This window comes from Pempheris klunzingeri, chromosome 8 (genome assembly GCF_042242105.1).
Source record: "Pempheris klunzingeri isolate RE-2024b chromosome 8, fPemKlu1.hap1, whole genome shotgun sequence".
Lineage (NCBI taxonomy): Eukaryota > Metazoa > Chordata > Actinopteri > Acropomatiformes > Pempheridae > Pempheris > Pempheris klunzingeri.
This window is the reverse complement of record NC_092019.1, coordinates 20420828-20445878: the sequence shown is the minus strand read 5'-3', so window position 1 is coordinate 20445878 and position 25051 is coordinate 20420828. Positions and strand designations below refer to the sequence as shown.

The following is a 25051-nucleotide window of genomic DNA, read 5'->3' as shown; positions in this document are numbered from 1 at the left end:
TGGAATTTTGCCTGTGACAGCTGATGGAAAAATACCTGCTCTGACATCACGGCCAGATGAGCAACCCGCAGAGATCAGTGCAGCAGCAGTTTTCTGCCACGAGTCCCTAAATGATTTGGCTGTTACGTGGTGCCAAACTGCTATTCTGTCCTAACTATATGGCCGTTTGACTTCCCTACCTCAGTTAATAACTTGCACAAGTGAGATCAATGATTTGTTTTGTGCTGTCTAATCTTGAACACACCTTTCTGTCAGCCAAGCACATTTGGACACAATTTTCTGGGAAATTTTATTTGCATTAGACTCTGACATCAATCTGAAAGCAAAAGCAAATCATTTTGGTATGATTGTGACACGTGATAAGCGGAGGCATTTACCTACAAGCCAAATAACCACATGTGTGTGTGCAAGCAGAGAGGATGCTTGAGGGAAACATTTAGAATTAGTTGTCGTAATATAAAGTATATTGTCTTTTAATGGGTCTCTACAGCTTTTGTCGTGGCTGCCGCTGCGCCCGTGGAGGCTGAGCTCTTCTTCATCTTCAGCCTCTGCTCTGCTCTCTGCTTCTGCAGTGCCTTGAAGAGCTGAGAAGAAACACACATTTAGAAGTGTGGGTGGAGGTGTAAAGTAACAGTTGTTAGTCCGTTAGATGAGAGCACGTCAACCTATACAAAGACTGGGCAGTGCTCTCAGACACTGTGAAAGGTTTAAGGTCTATTTAAGGTCATTAATCTCCAACTGATACTGTTATAATATGGACGTGAACAGAATAATGGCATCTTCTGTTTGCTACCTTAATGCAGAAGGCCTTCTTGGCCTGCCAGCGGCGAGAGGCCCGTCTGTAGTACTCTGGGGGGAAGGTGTACGTGATGCCCAGCTGCTCGCACACTTTCTCGAAGGAATCATAACGAACCAACCTCAGCTGCTTCAAAAGCTTTTTCCTTCGGTCAATGGCCATGAGCATCCGCCTTTTGTTAGCTTTGTCCTGGAATGAAACAGCACATAAAAGAAATGAAGCTGGGCTGCAAATGTAATCAAACGGGCTCAGGTGGGAGGAAATGAGGATGCTGGCTGATTGTCAGCTTATACAATAATGAGCTTATGGGGAGATACTTAATTACTAGTGTAACAGTCCAACAGTCACAACCACTATTCCCCATCTGTGTCAATTTCGACAAAAAAAAGTTAAACGTGTGATGTAACGTGGAAATTTCCGACCATGACTGTGCTACGCATGTTCGCATTTAGTGTGGGGGAGTGCACAGGATATCCTGTAGAGCACACATGCCTCAGACCAGAGGAAGGCAGAGAGGAAATGTGGAGAGACGCTTTCATACATGAACGTTCAAGTGGTGCAAGTCAACATGCACGGTGACATGATGCGTCACCTTTACAAAACCTGCCAAACGAATGAGCCTTCCAGGCAGACACATGATGCTGAAACGACGGCCGCTCCACGCGTTGCTCACCTTGTGATGTTTTTGCAAGTGCTCCTGATAGTTGCGGATTCTTGCAGTCAAAACAGCCACTGAGGGAAAAGATGTTAAAAGAGCAGATGAGGCGACGCGAGGTTAAAATGCTACATCCGTCTGCAAAAACTCTACGTACGCTGATGAAAGACTCACCCCGGACTTCCACTGAGTCGCGGTCGTTCTCGTCCCTCCGGACTTTTGCGACCAGCTGCTCCTTTTTCACCTTCAGCTTTTCACTCTGTAGATGTGACAACAAACTATTAAACCACCTATTCATGACTATTCATGACAAACTGAGTAGAGCATCACAAGGCAATCTGTGGGGACATGAGAGCTCACCTGACTTGCCAATTCCAACGAAAGAAGTCTTTTGACAATATCATCAGTCCTATTGATACAAATACACGAGTGTCAGAAAAGTAACTGGTTATTCTAATAAATATGGGTATGCAATTGTGACCATTTAAATTTTAGTAGCAGCGGTATTAGTAAAGGTGTGGTATATAGGTGTGTGTTTACGTTTGAGCGATGGGTACAGCAGTATAATCCATCTTCAGCATTGTCGGAGAAAGATCGCTGAGCTGGCTCTCTGGGCCTGCAGGAAACAAAATGTCTGGATGAAAAGAAAGTGCTTCCAAAAATGGCAAAAATCTGGTTTGGCGACAACGCTGCCTCATGACATCACATACCTGTCCTCCTGGCAGCCCGTGCATAATGTCTCACTGGTGGTGGAACAGCAAAGCCCCCTGCAACTGAGGAAAGAAAGAGGGGGAAACAATGAGAAATGTGTAGTGAGGGGAGGGAAAGATGGAGACATCAAAGGAAAAACCGGACGAACAACCTGGTGCCCGCTGATACGCCAGGTGGACCAAAGACAAAAACTGCGATGTGCTGTGATGATATAAGATGAGGGAAAACATGATATAGGCTACCAGTCAAAGCTGACTGTGAACTACGTGGAAACTTCACATAATGCTCAAGTTACTACAGAGCTGAATCGACACATCTGTGACACAGTTTCAACAAAAATGCGTGTTCAGAACGTCACAAATCTTCAAGACTTCACAGAGTATATCATAAAGTAACATGTTTAGATGATACATCTTTAAACCATACGGCTTTATATTCAAAGTAATCCACAGATGAATCACTTTTATATGTTGTTGAACAAAGTGTGTGATCTGTGATCACCGTCACTGCCATTTTCTTATTAACTCCAATGAATATAACAGCGAACACAATGGGCCAACAAATAGGTCATTTAAACATGCTACTTTCAAAGCTGATTCTGACCTTTTCCACCTCCCACATCTTAAAAGAATTTGAGGCTATCCTAAATTTGACACCATCGTAGTGGTTCTAAAGGACTGCTCTTTCTTGAGAACTTGACTCTGACATCATAACGTATGACACTGCCTGACGAAGGCAGCAAGAGTTGTAACATAAACTGCAAAGCAAATGTGCGTACAAGCCCTCCAAGTTAGACTACAGGGCTCTGATGTTTATTTGCACTATGGCGCTTAGCGTGGATACGATGCTGTCTCCTCTCCATCACTGCATGTCAAACATTTCAATTTTGTTCTGTGGGAATAAAAGTTAAAGGCTGAAGCATGACTTCAAGAGCACAACCAAGATAATCTATGTAACATGGCTGTCCCTCACCCCAGATAAGACACAACTACGGTCATATCAGATGGTCAGAGGACAGTGGTTTTCAATATCAATATCATCAAAACAATCAAATGATACTGCTTCCTAAGAGCACTAGTGCTTCACCTCTCTCTTTAGAACAACTTGCTTTTCTTGTAAGAAAACAGAAAGTTACATTTCATTTCTTAAGTTATTTTCAGTGACTTGATTTCTGTCAGACACAGCTGTTAATGTATTTGAGTTTACTCAGACTGGGAAATGACAACCAAATTCATTCTGAAGTCGGGTGAAGAAACTATTTATTGATTCGTGATTTGCCTGCATTTGTCAGCGAGTTGAGGAGAGAAGTGGTCTGCAAGAAGCAGCCAAATGCTTCCTGGGCGGGCCTGTAAATGAAGGTTTGGTGCATCTGTGACTCTCAGCGGGTCGAAAAAAGGATGCAACTGTGTGAAAACAAGCTATCGCATTCTGGTGGACCTGAGGGGGAAATGAAAGTATAGCTGCTAGATCCTCTTGATATGATCTTAATGAAGTGAGATGGTGTTTCTGATTGAGCAGACAAGGACGCACGCACACATAAACGCTAAAATATCTGCAAGCCTGCAACAGAGACATTGGGTTATATAATATTTATTAGTGTACAGTAAATGGAAAATATATGTAAATATAAGCCTGTTTTTTTTTTGGCCACAGATGGCTTTATTAAGAATAGTGGATATTTTTGGAAACGGCAGAGTGAGAGAGGGGATGACATGCAGCAAAGGACCACAGGAATCAAACCCAGGTCCCTGTGGTTAGGCCATAAGCTTTAATGCTATGCGCTCCAACAGCTGAGCCGCTGCTCAAGACAGTCAAAGACTTTTTTTCCCCCGTTGATGAGATCTGATTAAATCTGTGACAGGCATCTTTTATCTAATCTACCCTCCAAACACTCTTGTTGAAGCAATACTTATTTAAGCTGTTACGAATTGGTTGATTTGGAAATTGTTCATTTAGCTTTTCCGTGATTGGTTTACTGCAAGCCATCATACTAGCTGTCTGGGGCTACTAGATTAATTATGCGGATGTTCACTAGATTAATTAACTGATGATCTTTAATTGAGGATACTCTGTTTCCTTTCTTGCATGAGGGACAATAGAACTAGTTAGCTACTGTGGTAATCGACACCTTTGGTCTGACGGCTTGTTATGGTATCTCATGTTTTTTCTGATTTGTAAAATCACTACTGACTCAATTTTACTTAATATTGTTGTAACACTTTCTCCATTTGCTGTCAATAAAAACTTCATAGGCCAACTCCTTTTCTTTAGCCTTTAATTGAAGTGTGTTTAGTAGTAAAGGTAGAATATGATGCATGATCTATACATAAAGTTAGACTGAATATTAGACCAACTTTAGACCAGGTGTACAAAATAAACAGGCAACTAAGTGTAAATGTAAGTACTCAGATTACAGGCCATTTTCCTCGTCTCTTCCCGAGCAGCACTATAGTGTCATTTTGTATCTTGCATATCATATTAATTACTTTTGTCTCATAATAGTGAGCTGTACAAACCCACAATAGCCACAATTAATGATTTTATGAGCCTAACTTGTGTGCTAACGTTACTCCATAACAATGTTAGCTACCATTCTCCTCCCACCGCTGCAGCTCTCCGTCAACAGTGCCCACTGCTGTTGGATTTCTTTTTTTTTTTTTTAGCTAACTAGCTAACTTGGCTCCAACAGCCAGGTGTAATAAAACGCGTTGGACAAGCTAGTTTCTAAACACCTCTGCTCCTCTTCCTCGGGCTCCTCATGTCGCCGACACTTACCACCGCTGGCTCTCGGTGCTGACACTAATAACGCCGGGCTGCCCGTCCAGGACGTCGCTGACAGAGCGGAGCACAGAGCGCCGTTTTCTCGTAAAACACCAGCCGACGACTTCAGGACGGTTCGTAGAGCGATGTTCGCTAACATGGCCATGAGGTTAGCTAACCAGGTAGACAATAAGCTCCACAAAAAATATGGAAATGTCACAGGTATTCACACGCGACTATATAGATTATAGATACATAAATATGCAGTCGACCCCTACACGCGGGCCGCCATTTTGAGTAGACCAAACTAGCCGAGTGAGGATGGTGAGAATGGGGGAATATTTTTTCTAGGCTATGCTGACAAACCCAGAACACATCGATGGGACAAATGTGGGAAGCTTAATTCTGGTTTTTGTCATGAAAAAACAACAGTAAACCGTGTTTGGGAGCCTTTGTCGCTTTACTTGATCTTATTTTAAGGTAGTTTGTTAAATGACTCAATCATCGAACACTGTATCTTTGAGGGTTTTTGCAGAAATGTAAGGGACAATGGTGTTTCAGGTTGAGTTGGTTGTGTTTTCAGTATTTGTGTCCATGTATTGTATTGTTATAATGACTTGATGCCCCATGTTGTTACTGGGCCTGTGTGTTGCCTCATCTGGGCCAGATGTTCTGATAGATCCAGCCCACTCTTTCTTCGCTACCAGGGATGGGAAATGACAAAGGAAAAGGGGAGAGAAGAGAGAAGGGGAGAGAAATGGAATAAATCTACAATTTAACGAAAATCAGAGCAGCATGAAGAGGATATGGTCTTTTAATCAAACAAAAATGGCCTGCTTCTAATTCAGACAGAAACAAATAGCCCACAATAAGATTTTTCTCCTCAGTAAAAAAGTTGTAAAAGTATTGTAAAAAAGGTGACATATGTACAAAGTGTGGTACAGACAAAGCATGGAAATTATAGTCAATAAGCGATTATTGATTATTGATTAAATGTGTCATACATTTACAGCAGGGTGTGATGCTGGATCAATTTCTTTACGCTTGGCTCACTGCACAAACTCAGATCTACATGCTCGTTGTTTTTGCAAAGCGGTTACTCTTTCAATCAGCAAAGCACTTTTAGTCATTTTGAGTTTCATTCATGGCTAATGCCCGTAGAAAAGGAAAGTCGTCCCACAGAATGTCTGGGTCTTCCCCTTCTTCGGTTACACCATCGTGGCACGGCCCAAAAAAACATTGCTCCCTCGGCATCCCATCGGTTGCCATATTCTGGTAGCACTTTGGACTGAAGGATTCCTCGGCCTCCAAGAGAGGCTGTGTGGACTCAGAACGCAGGTAGACGTGAGCTCCTTGAGGTGCAGGGCTGTTGCATGGACCAGGGAAGATTACGGTGGCGTAAGGAACAGAGTCGCTGTTGGAACCGGAGTATCCAGGGATGAATGGTGAACCACAGATGGACTCTCCCAGGTCGCTGGTGTCCTCTGCACTGTTTAACCAGGGGTCATCGTCCTCTTTGCTTAGTTTCATATGGAGGTCCAGGAAGCTGAGGTGGGACAGATGTATTGGATTGGGCTCCTCGTTGTCCGAGGCAAAATGGGAATCCTGCGAAGACAGGAAAATAATTCATTCATCAATGTCTGTAATTAGTAAATAACAAAGTATAGGAACTGCGCTTGTATATATGCTAGTTGAAGTGGCATTAACAGCTTTTTTTTTGTCTGCTTGGGGGCTGTGGAACGAACTGTAAACACGACATTGACATACAATATAAAGTGATGGTGAATGTGTTAGCACACAGTTGTTTGTTTACACACGCTACAGACATGAAGCAACGTTATCCTATATCCAAGTCCGTTATTCTCTCTCTTTATAGCTCTGTTTTGGTCTCCGACTCCAACTACAAGAAATATCGGACTCGTTCGCTCCTGAATGCTCCATTATGTTCACCAGCTAGCCACTAACTTTGCTGCCTGGCTGGAATTTCGGTTGAGGAGAGCACTGAGACTAAATCAAAACAGAAAAATTGTGGGTTGTAGAACCGAAACAACGAGCCGAAAGATGCTAAAACACGTCGTAGAGCAGAGAGGAACTGTGGAGTTGGTGATAATTCTCTCTGGGCTCATCATTCTGAGTGATCCCTCTCACATTACAAGTAGTCATTTGATCCATTGTTAGTATGAAAATATAGATTACTGCAGCTTTAACCTGAAGGGGGTTATCGCTTAAAAGCATTTTATGTTGCGCAGATTCATTTTTGGTACCTGTGTTGAGTCTGATGTCCATCTCTTGATGCTGCTGTTAGCTGGATCTGGAACAACTGGCCAGAAATGTCCCTTCAACCTGCAAGAAAAAAAAAGAATATTTTGAGAAGAAATGACATCACAGTTTCACAGCTTAAGACAAGCGTGGCAATGATCGCACCTTTTGTGGTTGGAGGAGCAAATCAAGACTGCGAAGATAATCAACAATGACAGTCCAACACCAGCCGCAGTTGCAATCATCACAACAACAACCGCATCTGAGAGGAGAGAAATACGTAATCGTAAATGAAATAGCTGCATCTCCGTGTCATGTTTCTAGAGGGCCAATCTGCCAAATAATGGTACCAACCAAAGGGCTCGATTTCAAAATGAATTGTTGACCCATTCAGGCTCCCACCAAACGTGCTAACCATCATGAAAGCCTCATACAGAGACACGGTGTTGAGGTTTGTCAGGACCACCCTCCTCTCATTTGGGTCAGCATTCACAACTGAAAGAAAAGTCAGACATCAGATATGATTCAAGACCGTAAAAAGAAGGTTTCAGAATAGAAAAGAAAATTGAGGTCCTTAACCTACCATTAATGACTCCCTTTTCATCCCAGTAGAAGACTTTGCAGCTCTTGATTATTCCGTTCCTTTGGTCTAATGGTATTTCATCCCAGGTGAGCTCAATATGCGACTGCCAGATCTTTTTCATTCTTAATTTTGGAACCATGGATGGAGCTTTAAAAAGAAATATGACTTGTTATCCTCATGAATCGAGGCTCTTAGGGTTGAGAGATTGTGAAGGCTCCTTGAGGCAAATTTGTGATTTTTGATATTGGGCTATGTAGATAAAACTGATTTGGCTTGACATGAATTGAAACCTTCTGGCCAGCAAAAATAATTATTCATTTCTATCCACAAGAGGGCGTTATTCCATCATATATCAACTGTTTCTGATCGATTGCACAATATATATGTTTTTGTTACTCATGTGGCAAACTCTTTCCTCACTTCTTCAAAGTTAATGCAGCCCGACTCTCACACCCCTGCCTGCTCTTTGTGTGATCCTCTTCGTGTCTTTGGTGACTTACCCTTTTGTCTCGAGTAGGCATTAACAGTCTGAGAATGGCCTATCCCATCCTTAAACCTAGGATAGACAGAGATCCCGTAGGGCTTGTAGGGCTCAAAGCTGCCTATTGATGGGAGTGAAGAGGTTAGAGTGTATCAGTTCCCATAAGCTCCTAACAGTATGTACAGGCGGGGCACGCACAGGAAAAAGAAGATGTTGCATGAGAGGGAATTCTCGTGGTAAAGGATGAAGACCAGATTAAGAAAACCAAATAAAAGGTCTGTAAAGTAAGCAGGACACCTAAAACCTGTGCTACAAATACTATAAAACATACCTGTTACAACAAGGCTGGTCTGGTTTCTGTCAGTTATTTCAAACTGGATGAGAGAGGGGTTTGCTGTTAACGAAGGTCTCCATTCCACCACAAAACCGGTGAGACTGGAAGAAACCAGGCCTCTCCACCGGACCAGCAGGGCTCTGTCATCAAGAGGAGTGACTGAGACGTTTGATATCGCCGTATGAGCTATAGAAACAAAACACAGCATACACATTGTGAGAAAAACCGTATCACACCTGAACCATTTTCTGAGCCAGCTTAAGCAGGTTTATGGATACAAATATTACCTTTAAGCATGTAAATCCGAATTTCAGTAGGTGGGGACTTTCCTGCTGCATTTACAGCACTCAAATACACTTTCTTCGTTGTCCTGGGAAGCTGGAATGTACAATAATTCTCCATTGTAAAGCAAACCTTTCCCGTTTCACCTGGAAACTTTTGCACGGAGACAATGTATGAGACGTTTTGGCTGTTGCCACGGAACTGTTTTGATGGCTGAAAAAAAAAAAAAAAAAAGGCGAGAAGATATTTTAGAGGAAGACCTCACACCCTCAGCCAGAGAGATAACAAACAATACATCAGTTCGTGACAGGTGTCAAACAACATGTGTGAGGTGTGTACCTTCCAAAACAAGTGTATGTTGCGCATGTGATCCCCTGATACCTTCATCCACCAGTCTAGGCGTCCAGTGGGAGCTGAAAAGAAAGAGATGGCTGTCAGATAACCGGCTTGTCAAAAGCCTCCACTTCTCTTCTCACTCTCTCAAAAATAAAACTTTTCTCATACGAGACAGGTCTATGGATTCACTGCCAGAGTGCGCAGCAGAGCTCAATACGTCAATTCAGCCTGAGCTACGGAGCAGAGCAATGTGAGATGTAGAACATGACATTAGCATATATTGAAAAGGCCGCGAAATGGAAGAAAAGGCAATAGATTGGAAGGTGAGTGATTGTGCCTCTCGAATTGATCTAAAGCCCTACCACTCTCCAAGGTGACTCCAGACTGGCTGCTGCTCCATTCACTCCAGGGGCTCTGCTGGTATCTGACTCGAACCTGGACGAGATACTGAGTCCCATGGAGGAGACGACACTGGTCCACAGGTCTGGTTGGCCTGACCCGGCTCACTGGGATCTAAGAGCACATACAGATATGACTCCAGGCATGCATATGATTGAATGTCAAGCAGATTACTGTATAGTACTATTTGCTTGTAGCTACTGTATCAAAAATTAACCGACAAAGTTTTCAGTTTATATTGATATCAGAGTGGATTTTACTGACTGGTTCACTCCATTGGCCGCTGTTAGAAGTCTTAAGTTGGATTTCCAGGTTCAGGCGGTCAAGCATCCAGGCCTGGTGCTGAGATAAACTCCAGCTCAGCTTCAGGCAGCCGTACCTTTTAGGCACCGCTTGGACCTTCAGAATGGTTGGTGGGTCAAACTTAGCTGGAGTTAAACAAAGCAAAAGCCCCGATGTAAATTAGATGTTTTTGTTTTTTCATTACAATTCTGGTGTTTGTTTTTTTTTACAACTCGGTTTTCTAATGTGTGCAGAAAATGTTCACATTAGATTTAACCCCAGTTTGTGCCTCTCTTATCTCACCATCACATTGGAGTCACAAAGCTAAGCGGCAGTTTTTCTGAAAAATAAATATCTGGGAATCTTTGAAAACTCCAGGAGATAATTTAACAACACTTGTCTGAAGCTCACCTGAATGCTTTACAACTAACCATCTGGAAAAAAAACAAAACTGTCCTCTACAAAATAAGAAAAAAGAAAAGCTGCAACACCAGTTTTGGAAATGTTTTTCTAATCCAAATGAACATGTTGGCTGGAGTAGACATATTTCCTCATTTAAATTGTACAACATGAAACAAAATCAAAGAGCTTTATCATCAGTTGTATTTGTCAGTATTGGTGTTACATTGTGTTATTTTATATTTTCATCCAAAACAACATGTTATGTTCTTCATTGTAGTACAAAAGAGTAAAAATATATGTCACAAGTTGGGAAATGGGATAAAAATCTTTTTCATCTGGCAGTATGTGTAATATTTTGTCATGTGTATGGTTTGAACGCAGAGGATTCTGTAAATAACTTATGAGTTTTTGAAAGGTGGTCAGTATTTGGTGACTTGACTCAAATGTGAATATATGAAAGGCACAAACTGTGGCCTCAGTACATTGTAAGAAAAAAAAAATAGATGTGCAGAATTAAAATAATACTGCACCAATTTATCATCGCACCCTTATAACACTGTCACGCTCACAGTAGTTCTAAAAAATAAGTAAATAAATAAACTGTAAAATAAGTGCAATTGCCCTTTAAGGTTTGTTCATGACAACAGAGACATGATTTATCAAAAAAAAAAGGGAGAACGGCAGGTAAATGACATTTTGATGGAGGTTACTGCTTGCCCATAACAGAAACTATTAGAGAAAAAATTCAATAAATGCATATTGTCGGTATTCTTCACCTGCACTGACGGGCTCCAGAGTGATCGGCACTGAGGATGCTTCTCCAAGTTCATTCACCGCCTTCACATATATTTCCATTTTTGAGAATAGGACAAAGCCAGAGCGAGGGATGGTATAGCGGTGGACTCGTGGTTGCAGCTCATACGCGTGGTTCTCGTTTGTATCCCTGAAATGAGGAAATCATGATATGGGAAACCCAATTGCACAACTTGCAGACATGTTGTGTAAATGACACAAACATTCCTGACAAGCAAAAAGATTTTTTGCTTTCTGGTAAATGCGTCAGTGTATTCCTGGTAGATGAAATTGAATATTACCGTATCTCTGTGTGGAGGGTGTACTTTGTGATTAGGTGGGTCTCCTGCTGTCCAGGGTCCCAGCTGCAGGTCAGGGTGCTGGGGGTGGTGAGGTTTGTCTGACAGCGGAGGTTTTGTGGTGCCTCTGGTGGATCTATAGGTGAAAAAACAAGTTGCTTTTTATGGATTTTTTCACGGAAAGTGCTCTTTACTTACTTTCCATACCCACATTTACCCAGCTGGCCTGTGGATTTCATCCACTGGCACCTGTGGGACTAGTGGACTAGTGCACTAGATGGGAATCAAGTATTTATAACGCACAGGGTGAAATGATATGTATGTATGAATGTTTCTAGTATTTAATCAGTAGTAGTGTTTCCTCTGCAGATGGAGACTAGCTTGCAGATATATCTGTTAAAAAGCATTTTGTCATCAGTGTTTTGTAGCCTACTTGGTCCCTGACAAACATAATAGAAATAAAAGCCAAATTTCTGCTAATTTTATGCACTTTTTGTCATTTTTTGAGTAGAATTTGTTGTTTTGCGGTTTCTTTAATGTTTTCTTGGGCAAAGGAATGTTATAATTATAAAGTGCACCTTCTTTTTGATGCGATGCATTAACCTTTGACATCAATCTTCTCTGCTTTAGCTGTAAACCTCTAAAACACCAATACCAAAATGTGCCAGATCTCTTTGATGGCTTTAGAAAAAAAGAAATGTTAGTTTTATTTTCTATGTTTTATTTCCTCTTACTTCGAGGTAAAAAAAAGGTAATTTACCAAACATTCCCGGTTTTGGTCTCCACTGGTGGGACATGAGTTCTTCTGATTATTAATGAACAAACATGCACAAGAAGTTAAAAATCTTTCTCACATCCAGCTCTGATCTCCACTCCTCCTACTACTTGAACAGGAGATGCCTGGACACAGCAGGTGAGGAACGCCCTGGTGTGATTGAAGCTCGGTATAACAACCTCGGAAACCGTGATGCTCTCATTGGCCACGGGGCTGCTGGGGAGAAAGCGATCGCCGAGGAGCCACTCTATGCGAACAGCTTTTCCAACGAGCAGAGGGCAGTCATCTCTGATGACACACATGGCTGTGACAGGTGAACCCAGAGGCACCACTGAACTGGACGTTTCCACTTTGGCACACGGCTGCATGTCATCCTCTGACAATGAGAAAATGAATTCAAGTGTGGCATGTTGAAAAGAATCTTAATTGGAAAAAGCCCACTCTTTCATAAACGATTACTTATGTTAATTAAGCCAAAGCGTTATATCTAGTTTGGACAGAATCCCCAAGGCGAAGGAAGGGAAGGCGTGTTTGTAACTGCTAGTTAGGTTTTGCCATTTAGATTTGCTATTTCATTGTGAGAACAACACTCACCATTTCTGGCTCCATTCACAAATGCCACCAGCATGACAATCACTGACATCCATGTGGATATCATGATGATAAAAACCTGTTAGGCAGCCAAAAAGAAATACATTATTCTTAAATTACAAACTTTCATTCCCTATCAAAACAATATCTGAATTGCTATTCCTTCCCAGTGACATGCCGCATTGTGTGAGGTGGTAGCTACTGAGGGTGATAACACCCGTCGCTCCAAAAGAAATCATCACGGTGGTATTTTAAGTGTTTGGTATGGCAGGTTGATGCGAGCAAGGGTGTGATCTCCATAATGCATGATATTTGAATATCAAGAAACGGTTAGAGAAGGCATCCACTAGCACAATAGCAGAGAAAATAAAAACTCCCACTGCTGCCTGGGTATGGTGTTTGCAGAGCGTATTTTCAGGACCCTACGCTGGCACATGTCACGCTGATGAACATTGAAATCAACATTCGCGACAGCTTGGGTCCACATTTACGCACCACGAACACACAGAGTATTTGACATTTAATGCTGTGCTTGCTGTTACAAAATGAAATCTAAATTCTCTGTGGGCAGAATAAACAAACGTGCTGTCGGCACACACTGTATCTCTCCTCTTACGCCATTCTATTAGAGGAATAAAACTCCTACAAGCAGACAGGAAGATTGTAATTGCCACTTGTTCCATGGTAACCAGCCTTGTTGGGCATTCGCATCCATGATTGGTCGTGTCTAATGAGCAGAGGAGCTTGTAAACTAAGCAGGTAGATAATAGCACTTCTCCAGCATATTGTGCTTCTGCTATAAAGCCAACATCCTGCCTGTTAAATTTGAGAATCAGCGGGAGAGCTCGCGTTACAAGCACAAGATGATGCGAAGCTGAAGTTCATTTTGAGGACTGCGGTTTTTAAAATACTCACCATTACACAACCGTGAAAGATTAAGATTCGCTGAATCTCAGTTGCTGGCTCACACACCGACACCAACAAGGCACAGACATGCCCTCACAGACATGCCCTGTGTCTCTGTGCTGTATGGGAGGAAAGAGCAAACGGTTATCAGTCTGGAATAATGCTGAAACAGTTGAACATTTTAACTAATGAGATAGCTGATTGACAGAAATCAGGAAATCGGGTTTTCCCTAATAATGATGATAAATAGAAATAAAGAAGTGAATTTGCTAATAAAAACTAACATCCAGAAATTATGTTTCACATGTGATATCATAACACCATTCAATGAGGAGGACATGTATTCAATGAACCACACACACACACACACACACACACACACACACACATGTGGTTTATGGGCATTTCACAATATATTTCACCACCATATACTTTATCTATGAAGACAAGCTTCATTTGTGGTAGTATTAATGACAAAAATGCTGCTAATAATTGTAATTATTAAATCCTACAGGCTCGGTCTACAATCTAAGAGCTCAGCTCATGTGTCATCTGACCATGCGGCAGATGACACATACTGATTTCTCCATCAGAGATGAATTTCACACAGACGTGTTCACACACACACACACACACACACACACACACACACACACACACGCATGCATGTTAACAGAATGACACACGTAGATAAACAGAGCCCCTAACTGAGACCACGGCATTGAGAAACTTCCGTTGCTCTTGTAACACTCGGCCTCGGTCTCCCTGACTGATTCAGGCGAGAGACTTTATAGAGTTCAATAAAAGCAAAAGTTTTAAAATTGAGGGGATTTCTTATTAGATTCAGACGAGTCCTGCTTCCACATATTTGCGGCCTAAAACAACTCTGTGCCTTTGGGCAGAAATGTTGTGCCTTGATTTTCAAATTAAAAGCGACCTCACGAGAGCGGGGGGCGGGGGTAGGGGTACTTTAATGATGTGTAACCATCACTCAAGCTCACAGTGAGATCGCTGCCCTCAGCCCACAATAAGCTTCCATTTGGTGATGTTTGCGTTAAAGCGGCGTGAGAAAAATGGAATTTCTCCCCATTCCTTATCAGCTGTGTGCATAAAGGCCTCCATTTCCCCCTCCTTTCCTTTTTAGAATTTCTGCTCACCACTAAAAGGTAATTGCCTGTGGCTCTGACAAAAGGCAATCGAGAGAAAGAGAGAAAGAGAAGGAGAGAGGGAGATATGATATTAGACATAGAGTGTACTTTGTCAACAAACACAATTTGATACACTTAAAATAAAGACAGAATAAAATAAAACTGGCTATTTTTCAGTGTATTGGCCAATTGTGTTACCTAATGCATTGATGCAAATATGTTGTCTGGATTCATTTGTGTCTCGGTGAGTCATGTCACCATGTAGAGAGAAACACTTTGGCCACTGTATGTTTCCTTTCCCATTGCTGTCGGGGTTTACAAAACACCCACTTTCAGGATTTGGCAATATCCTTGACACAGAGTGCAATGACAGCCTTGCCACGATTTCCCCTTTTTTGGTCTTTATTCTCACACTAAGCACTGTGTGTTAAATAAGAAATTCAATAAGCGTAAAATAACGTTAATTTTTCTTTTTGGATTTGGACACTATTAACAGTCATCATATAACTGTTCATTTGAGCTTAGAAGTTGTGTCCCGCTGTGTCAGCAGTTATGAAAGTCCAAAAAGCTAAAAAGGAGGAAAGCAATCTGTTTCACATCCTTTTTTTAAATGGATGACCAGCGTATAAACATGTTATCTGTAATTTACACCCTAACAGTACATCATAGTGACACTGTTGCAATATGGAAGAATGTCACAATGACAAAACAGCTAATAAAAGTAACAAAATAAAGCTATCAAAGTCTTTTAGGAAACTCTTTAATAGGTTTTGATTTTACACATTTTGGGCGTTAAACGTCTTTAAGGTCTGAAAGGAATTTCTTCTCTTTCGAATTCCTCTTTAAACTCAAAATATTTGAAGATTCTTAGCATGTGTAGTATTTCATGTTTGTTAAAAAAAAAAAATTGCTGGCATTATTAGACAGGAAACTACAAAGGATGATAAATGGCACAAGTACAATACAGAGCAGCCAAAAAAAAAAAAAAATCGGATTAAGCAAGTGTTTTGGATCAAATTAAGTTGAGCTGCCCATGAGTTGGATCAGGATGCGACTCTTCAGCCTGAACCTGTGTCATTCAGAAACAAGTTTTATGAAGTTTCCCTTTTCAATCTGGCACGAGTATCAAAATGAAAGGACCAGCAAATCGCTTGATGTGAAGATAAAGCGGAGCCATCAGAGAGGCTTGCCACTCACCGCGCAGCAGCTGCAGCAGACCCAGAAAGACGAGAGGCTCTCATCAGCCCTGATAGCACCAGATGAAACGGTGTGGCTCAAAGCAGCTCAGATTGGAGGACATATGTGTGTGTGAGCCAAGCAGCAGCCGCAGCGACAGCAGCAACGTCCTTGTTTTGAATTTGTGAAACTTCACTATTTTTCAGGAGGAAGCACATGACTGATGGGGCCCAGTTATGGGAAGAAATGTGTTGGGTGTTTGAATTTAGGGCTGTTTCGAAAGAGCTCAACAAAAAAATTATGAAATCTGGAAGAAAATTCAATGATTCTTTCCAGATGATTTTGGATGCTTGTTTACACAGTATATTGCCTCTGTGTTTCCTCTTTGATGCACTAATAAGAACGGTTATTACATCTCAACTTGAAGCAATTAAATGTCAGTCTCTGATCAGGGGAGCTGTCCGGCCTTTGCTTTGGTATGAGAGTGCTGAGGTGTTTAAACCGAATCTGATGGTCTTTCCCCACGAGGCGCTAACATGGCAGCTGTCAAATACCCAACAATATGACACCGGGGAGCCGTCTCGAAGACGGCAGCAGCTCTGGTTCAGGCTGACCCCTCTGTGTTGAGCGTGACCTCTGAGGGAGCCGATCTGCTGTATCGCAGAGGCTGCCTTTAAACGCAGTCGTCTCCCTCTCTGAGCCTGCCGGCCTTTGTCAGCGCGGTAATAGAACAAGCTCTTAAATGGGATTGTAAACTGTGCCTTGACCCCCCAAGGGCACTTGAAACTACTTGCCATATCACGTTTATTAGCTTATTAAATTGTAAAATGATTCTCTGGCTGAGGCCTCATTTCGAATGGTGCACGTGGCGAGCCAGTGAGCTCACCCACTCAACTTTTAATCTAACGGCTGTTTCCCCGCTCGGTCACTCCGCCATCCTCAAAAACATAATGGAAGCTAACTGTTAATCAAGCGGCCGCTGGAGGAGGAATTAAACGTGCGCAGTGGCGGGTTTCTGAATAGGAATCAACATGAGAGAAGAAAAGCAGGCAATAATTAAAAATACATTAACTGGTTATCATGCGTTGACATATTTTGCTTGATCTTTTTTTCCTAATCAGCAGTAATGAACGAAGTGTTCTCCATCCACTGGGTATTACACGATACGTCTCAGTGAGCAGTAAAATTAGTCGAGGACCCCGAAGCTAAGTTGAGCTGATGAAGCTTTGCTAGGTTTGATTATGGTTCTTGTACTGTACTTAATAGAATGCTGTCTCCTCTTTAGATTCTTATTCACATTAGAGATGTGACTAACCCCACATTAGCCACTGCTGGAAATATCCTCTCATATCTGTCTATTATACTATAGGGAGAATTACAGCAGTTAACTGCAATCACAACTGCTGTAATCACGGCTTCTGCTCATCACGGATGCTTACATTCAAATCTGAAGATATTCAAGGCCTCGTGTTGAAACAATGCCATCCCACGATTTCACTTAACCCTGTAAGTCATAATGGTTATACTGTACTCAGGGTTTAACAGTAAAGCAAATTACAGATTGCATCTATTGTTTTTCTTCATATCCGCCCTACAAACTCAAAACTATGCGTCATACTCAGCAGTTACTTGTGTTTTTTTAAAGGGAACATTTGCCACCATTTATGGAAGTCCAATCAGTGTTATTGGTAGCTGTTGTCAGTAAAAAAAAAACAACAAAAACACTGATTAAGAAAACTGAGTTCTTACGCTGTGAAATCTGTTGTACTTCCTGGTCACCAGCGCTGTCATTTGAGTCGCTGTCGACCAGTTTCCCTGTAAGTTTGAATGTACGGTATAGTTTAGTATGTTGTAAGGTGAATGACCTATGTTCAGGAAATTGGGGCATCGCATCAACAAATTTTGATAAGAAAGAAAAAAAATCCAAATTGTACAGCAGCCTCTTGAAAATGGGTCATATATTCTCATGAGTGAATGTGAAGGAAAAAAGTAAATGTATCATCACAAGTGTGCTGAGCAAACTAACTTACATTTAACAAAGAATGTGGAAATTAATTTGGTTTAGTTTTCCTTTATTTCATTACTCGGTAATGAAATATTCAGACGCGGCCTGAATGAAGTAAACACTGTGTGTGAAAGTGCATTAGTGATTAGTGATACTTATTATTAGCAGACTTATTAGCTTTTTCTGAAATTGCACATTGTGGACATCTTCACTACATTTCAAAGAAAACATGTCCACATTATCAAAACTCCCAGAAGATCCATATGTCCTCAAAAGTGCCAATGTGCTTTATCATCATAACACGTGAAGAGGTGCTGGGTGGACTGCCATTACTGCGTTTAATTAAAACAAATTTAGTGTCTCTATTGTGATGCGTCTACATCAAATGTACAAGTTAATATTCCTTGTGCATTCACGATATTTGGTATATAAGATTGATTCAGTTATAATGACAATCATTTGTCATATTTAGCATTTATGCTAAATGAGGATTAATGCGATAACACACCCCTGAGATGTTGTACAACACGATGCGTGGCCTCTTGCCCTTCACTGCTGCTTCAACCATGAGGTTTGGTCGACCAAAACGGTGGGACACTGACAGAGAGAGAGAGAGAGAGAGAGAGAGAGAAAGAGGGGGAGAGAGAGAGGGAGAGAGAAAGAGGGGGAGAGGGGAGGGGGGACTGACAAGCTCCCACTCATGATCCTGCTCCTGCTCCTGCTCCTTGCATGCACCCAATCCACTCCTATCTAGTACCTGTCACACGCTGGCTGCAAAATGGAATTGACTATTGATTTCCCCCTTACCACAGGTCAGATGTGCTGGCAGGCTATAGTGGGCTCACTGAGAGCCTCGTGTGGCACAGAAAGAGGAGAAGAGAGGAACACGAGTAGGGAGCACACACACTACAAACTGCACGCAAACACACGAGCACAAATACACACTCTTATTAACCACTGTTCTCCGAGATTGTGTAAAGGAAGACAATGAAAGTTGCTTTAAAAGAGGTGTGTGTTAGAACACGTGTAGCGCAACACTCTCGGGACATGGCAGAGCTCTGATAAAACCGTGCCACAGGAAGTTAAATCAGCACATGCGTAAGGTGTGACCTAGGCTAGATTTTGCAACTCTAAAATGAAGCAGTGATCGTCAACTTTTTTTGGAATATTTGTTCTACGTTCTTCACAGGTTATTGTGATTGTGGACAGTTTGGCAGAATTAGATCTCGATGCATTTCTTTTATTCAAATGATCTTCAGTTGTTCCAAAGCAGTGGAAGTGCGCAATGCTTCACAACAAGAAAGTAAAATAGTAAAAAAGAAACAGAAATAAAATGAACCGAACATATATAACGCATATTTTAATCGTTTGGTGACCAGCCATGTCTATCTCTGGAGCCTTTAGAGGAATAGATGATAAAAATAAGCTGTTTTGTATTTACTCTGTTGATGTTAATTGGGGTACTGTTTTTTAATGTCAAAAAACAGGATGTGGGCTTCACTACAGTGTGGCAAATAAGTTTGCCCCTGATAAATACTGACGTATTTTGACATCAACAGATGGGGAGAATTACCATTCATATTTGTCAAAGGATCGTGAGCCCAAAACACTCCAACGTGAAGCAGGTGATGCTGTATGGATCAGAGATGTGGAGAACATCTTAACACACAGAAAACAGGCTGCAAACATTCATTAACACATGCCTCAAGAGAATACTAAACATCTGGTGGAGAGACAAAGAAAGCAGTGTGGACCTGTGGAAAAGAACAAGCCATTGACTTGAAAGGAGAAAGTGGAGTTGGAGTGGAAACACCCTCAGAAAACTTGCCACAGGCATCACCCGACAAGCCCTGAAAGGGAAACCCCCCCCTCCAAGGAGCAAGGAGGACAGGCCGACCCGGGAACAGCTGGAGAAAAGGTGCCCAGGGAGGAATGTCTGGGAATGGACTCTCGAAAGAGCCGCCATAAAACCGAGTAAGGTGGAGGACATTTGTCAAAAAAAGGAGTAAAGCTACTAAAGATTTGTAAAGTGACAAAAGCACTTTCCTACCTCTCAGAACAAGTTAGTCTGGCTAATTTATTGGTGGCACGTCCTTGATGTTTTTGTAGTTGTGTGTGATTTCATGTTTTCCTTCTAATAATGTCAACTTCACAAAAAACCTCCAACCAGTACCTGAAAGCACCACAGATAGGTGTGCAGTCCCATGCATTGGTAAAATCATATGCATGGGTTGTCTGTGTGTACGTTTATGATTCTCATATCCAATGTTAGACTTTTTAAAAGCGTTCAGGCGATTTTTAAGAAAACACTAAAACTTTGTAGCCTAGAGCTGACAATATGAGCAATACAAGCTCCACCGACTGCTAAGTTGAGTGGCACGACTTTCTCTGTAGCTGCTCTATAAACTTTTACTGTGTTGGTCTGTGGATATCAAAACCAAACTGATTCATGGAGCGTTTTGTTGAATTCTGTTGGGGATGCCAGCGCACAGGGAGTGCCAGCATGTGAAAGGACTTTATTTAGTGATACACTGAAACAACCAACAGGAACCTGAGGGCTGTGACTCTTGGTTTGCCTTGCGTTGGTGCGGTCTGCAGTGCTACTCATTATTTACTGCTACTGCTGCTATTGGTACATGTGCCCAGTATAGCTGCTAACATGTCTACGGAGCTATTTTGAGCTATTTTTTCTCCATTTGCCTTTTTCAAACTGCACAAAAGTAAACATTGTTCAGGGTTATGAAGGAATAAGCAGTGCCACAATGTTTGCACAGTTTTCTGGCAAGCAGAAATGCTTTCTGTACGCAGATATGACAAAGATCTTGTGCACAATCGACAGCAGTATGCCCACTTGTAGGTGGCAGTTTACTGGAATAAGGAACAATATATAGTATTGTTCAGCCTCAAAAATGACCATGAAGTAAAATTTGAACCGCTTAATACCTCAATAAAAATCCTTGAAGATGTCATATTAACTGGTTTGTATTATATGTTCCAGGTATAAATGTTCTGTCCAACCCCATGCAGATAATTCACTCCTCTTGTTTTTTTTTTCTCCAAGTGAACCGCTACTAAAATGGAAAAACTGTCATTTACTCTGTTCATATAAATGAATCCTATCCGTCCGCTGCCCTCCTTGTGAGTGTTGCTGTTGGCCATCTTCTCTCACTCGGTGTTAAAGCCGAGCTAATCTGAAATGCGAGAGAGAGGTTGTGATACAAAGAGATGTCAGACTTATTTGTCATTCACCTCATGCTAATAAATCTCCTGTCTTGCACGTAGTCATATCAAGCTAGCGAGCTGCGGGCAATATGTGCAGTCTAGATTCATCCTAGGTTAATACGCCCACATGTTGTTTATACACAGCTACCTGCTCTGACTTTTGCCCTCCCCTTTTAAAACTGCACGAGGGGTCATTAAGTTATCGATCGAAGGTAAGGAGGCGAACGGCTGCAGGGTGTCGTGGCGGAATCAAACTTATATGCCAGGAGTGCACAAGAAATCTAACTTGTTTAACTGAGGCAGACGCATTACAATAGAGACAACTAACTTGGATGAATGCAACACATATGCAAACAGCATCCATTCATAGATCAGCATAAATTACAGCATATGCAACTTCCACATATGATCCCTCCACAACGTGTCAGTGAGGACATACTGTGCTCTACTTCTAGGTTTTGAATTTCGCCTGTCATCACCAAATGTGGGGATTACAGGTGGTTTTGGTTGTCTGTTACTGCTGCTGAAAGTCCTCTTTTTCTGCCTGTCTTGACTGTCTTCTCTCCCTCTCCCCATAAACAGCTGATTGCTTTATTTCGTTCCAGTGCTCATTTCCTCATTCCCGTACGGGATGAGTGCTCATAACCTACTCACCTCCGGCTCCTGATTGACTGATTTATGGATCAATCAATGGATAACCCGACCCGCCCACCACTCACACACTCAAATGCCTTTCAGCGAGGAATCAAAGCCAAGGGGCTGACATATGGAGCTTTTCTTCAATTAGTCTTGAAAATCCACATATGTTTCTACTTCATGCTCCTGGTAATTAGTTTGAAGATAAAAATTCAAAACATTTTGTGTGAACAGTTTTAAATCGGTTTAACAGATATTCTCAATCACAAATGCCAGACCACTAGTGACACATGCCATCATTGAAAGACCAAGGTTATTTGGACAAATTAGCATAACCACTAGTAGTACTTATAAACAACAGATTGTAAACAGATTATAGAATTTGTCAAAGGCTGACCTTCTGTTAAGCAGCACCTGTGTGCAACAATGTGAGCCAAAAGGAGATCTACCCATTAGAACCAACAGATGGCACTCTGGTAACATCCAGACCGCAGTGAGACACTTCTGATGAGGAGGTGGAAAAGGAGAGAGGAACTGAGAATTATAGCCATATGTAATTTTATGTTTATTGTAGGATGTGACTTAATGTTAGCGTGGTAGAGAAACAGTTGAGGAAGCATTAGTGCATGAACTTGTACACAGATAAGTTGGACATTGCCTCTTTCAGTCAAAAAGGTCACAGAAAACCAAATAAATACATCCTGAAATCATTGTTTTTTTCCCTCCCCATCACAAAATGCTTGCCTGTTGAATTTAAGAATTACTCCACAGGGACGCTATCCGAGTAGACAGGCAAGCTGCGTCAGACCCTTTAGTTCACCAGCTTATTTTGAATAGATCCGATTTTGGTTTTTAGTCAGGTGTCTAAGAACAGGGTTACCTTGAACAAACTGTTTGACATTGAGGCCTCTGTGCAGGGGCTGAGCAAGATGGCCAGGGAACCTAATCCTCTGCAGTCTACTAACAGCAGGGCCTCGGTTAGTCATTGCTCTGACGTGGACTTTGTCGGTGAAGCGAGATGAACCAAGGACAGGAACTTCTCTTCCCAGGCCATATCCAGTTAGGCCCCTCTGGTAAGTGCCATGACCCCTGCTTTGGGGCTGGGGGAGCCCACTCAGAGACATGCCACGTCTATCTGGGACAGACTCATCAAAAACAAGGTCATGCTCATTGTAGACAAATGAGAGCGGCTTGTTGCGACCTTGAGGATCCCAATTCACAAGGTCAGGCTGCCCTGGAGCCTCAGCCAGAGTTGGAAAGGCAACATGCTTGACCTCCTCAAAATTGGACTTGTGGTTAATAACCAACTGTCCTCTGGGAAGGCTAAGCATTTGGTCGGTGGCGTATTCACTTGGAACTGGATTGTAAGTGCCATGGATCAGTAGAAATGTTGATTCAGTACCACTGGGGTGAGCTTGCTTATGCATGCTGTTGTCAAAGGATATCACTCCTGGTTGATTTTGTCTGTAGGAGGCCATATTAGGTCCAGTCTCAGCCAATTCACGATCATCATTATTGTAAGGTTGAGGTCCGAATGGCATTGTTCTGGGGTACAACCCGTGATGAGCTGGTCCATTAAGATCCGGGGCTCCATGGACTCCAGGATAATCCAAACCCAGGGCAGCTGCACGGGCTACAGCAGAACAACATGCAGAGGAATTAACAAACCATATTGTATTCATTCTGTGTGCTGTTGCGGTGTTTTGAAATGCCAAATATAGCCGCTAATTGGTAATTAAAAGAAAGTAGTAACATCAGTCAAAGTGCACTACATACCTCTCGCTGTTCTAGCACAATATGCACCTCCAGCTGACGCAGAGTGAAGCACAATGGCACTGCAAAAGACAGCAAACACTACTGTAAGCCAAACAGCACAGCACTGAGCAGCTATGATTGTTTTTTAACCACAGGAAGCATTCAGGTTTAAAATACCTGAGAAAAAGCACCAGAGGCACGCACATCCCCGCAGTTATGTCAGCATAAACACCACAGCACAATACTGAAAACACTTGCCACTCTTGACTTCTTTTGCAGCCACTCTGACTGCCCCAAACCTCACCCTGGCTTGATTTAGTAATTACAGACAGCTGGTCGTCATAGAGACCAAACCTCAACCACTGAATCCAGTCAGCCACTGGCAAATTGCTTCATTACAGGCAATTAGTTGAAATGCTTGCTAGCAGCAGAATTCGACAAAACAAGACATTTATGTTCTCTTGCATTTTAGTGAAGTGAAACACGCGTGTAGAGCATGGCCGGGGATGAGAGCCATGCAAATATTTATATTTCATTGCAATTTTGAGCAAATTCATAACTCTTGTAATCTTATAATTATTATATGCCTGCTTTAATTGTATAAATAGGTGTGAGTAGAATCCCTTGCTGGCATTTGAACATTATCTATTTTGCAATCCTAGCAAAATTAATAACATCACCTCAGAACTTTAAATTAACTGAACAGGTAGCTAATTAAAACTTCTAATTGATTAGACCTAAAATGCTGATAATGATATACAATTTCCGCATGATTACCACAACTACAAATTTAAAATGATCTCATTAAGTTTGACCTCTTTTATTATACGGTTCAGGGGACATAGAAAACATTTGGAAGCGTACGTATAAGCAGTGCCAGCAGGTAATGTTTCTTTTGTTTATCATAAACATGTACTGTTCAAGACTAATTGGAAAAAATGCACAATTAATTGTTTCTTTGAGAAAGAAAGGAGCAGAGCTCGGATGCTTGCAGCCGGGTATGTCTGAGCTGACAATGAAGCAGCTGAGAGCAGTGGAAGCATTTAATAATTCACTCAAATTATTTCTGTCAGGACTGACAAGCTAAACGGGGGCTTGATTTAATTCTGTAATTGCACGTTCACCTTTACCCTGAACCCATACTTTGGTAATTAATAGGCCTGAGCTTTACTTGAAGTGTGGCATGCCAAGTAATGGAATTTAAATTGCAGGTGATGTGAAACCAAAGATGTGAATGCCCGCTTGGCCACGCAGTTCATGTTATTTTCCCAGCACAGTGTCTCACGGAGGAGGGTGAAGCCAAAAAGTGGCACCACCCCTGAATCAACCTACAGACCTAATCCTTTGCTCCTGCACTTCGAAGACCATCTGTCTGTTGTTAAGGATGAAATGGACTTCCTGAACTTTGCTGTTTGACTTGTGGGTTTCTATACAGTGCCGACTCCTGATAAACACACAGACCCACA

The 25051-nt window shown here is 41.9% G+C and overlaps 2 protein-coding genes across 2 annotated transcripts; both read right to left on the bottom strand.

The window, feature by feature from the left end:
* Positions 1-275: 275 nt before the first annotated feature.
* Positions 276-5206, bottom strand: mrps15 (mitochondrial ribosomal protein S15). Its single transcript, XM_070835633.1, has 8 exons — positions 4938-5206; positions 2162-2224; positions 1992-2067; positions 1812-1860; positions 1626-1710; positions 1470-1528; positions 794-985; positions 276-584 (listed from the first exon to the last, which is right to left on the bottom strand). The coding sequence occupies exons 1-8, from the start codon at positions 5086-5088 to the stop codon at positions 474-476; spliced, it is 786 nt and encodes a 261-aa protein (XP_070691734.1). The 5' UTR covers positions 5089-5206; the 3' UTR covers positions 276-473.
* Positions 5207-5740: 534 nt separating this feature from the next.
* csf3r (colony stimulating factor 3 receptor) lies at positions 5741-16108 on the bottom strand. Its single transcript, XM_070836077.1, has 17 exons — positions 15989-16108; positions 13653-13762; positions 12741-12816; positions 12226-12522; positions 11375-11507; positions 11057-11223; positions 9861-10024; positions 9560-9710; positions 9201-9274; positions 8867-9074; positions 8577-8765; positions 8265-8366; positions 7765-7911; positions 7536-7676; positions 7347-7443; positions 7187-7265; positions 5741-6527 (listed from the first exon to the last, which is right to left on the bottom strand). The coding sequence occupies exons 2-17, from the start codon at positions 13653-13655 to the stop codon at positions 6045-6047; spliced, it is 2511 nt and encodes an 836-aa protein (XP_070692178.1). The 5' UTR covers positions 13656-13762; positions 15989-16108; the 3' UTR covers positions 5741-6044.
* Positions 16109-25051: the final 8943 nt, after the last annotated feature.

Excerpts from the sequence above, each read along its gene's own strand:
- mrps15 (XM_070835633.1), bottom strand. The coding sequence starts at position 5,088 with ATGGCCATGTTAGCGAACATCGCTCTACGAACCGTCCTGAAGTCGTCG. Across the intron at positions 1,529-1,625 it reads CGACTCAGTGGAAGTCCGGG|TGGCTGTTTTGACTGCAAGA; the intron begins GTGAGTCTTTCA and ends CTTTTCCCTCAG. Across the intron at positions 585-793 it reads AGAAGGCCTTCTGCATTAAG|CTCTTCAAGGCACTGCAGAA; the intron begins GTAGCAAACAGA and ends GTTTCTTCTCAG.
- csf3r (XM_070836077.1), bottom strand. Across the intron at positions 10,025-11,056 it reads TCTGGAGCCCGTCAGTGCAG|CTAAGTTTGACCCACCAACC; the intron begins GTGAAGAATACC and ends GTTTAACTCCAG. Across the intron at positions 7,444-7,535 it reads TTTTGAAATCGAGCCCTTTG|ATGCGGTTGTTGTTGTGATG; the intron begins GTTGGTACCATT and ends CTCTCCTCTCAG.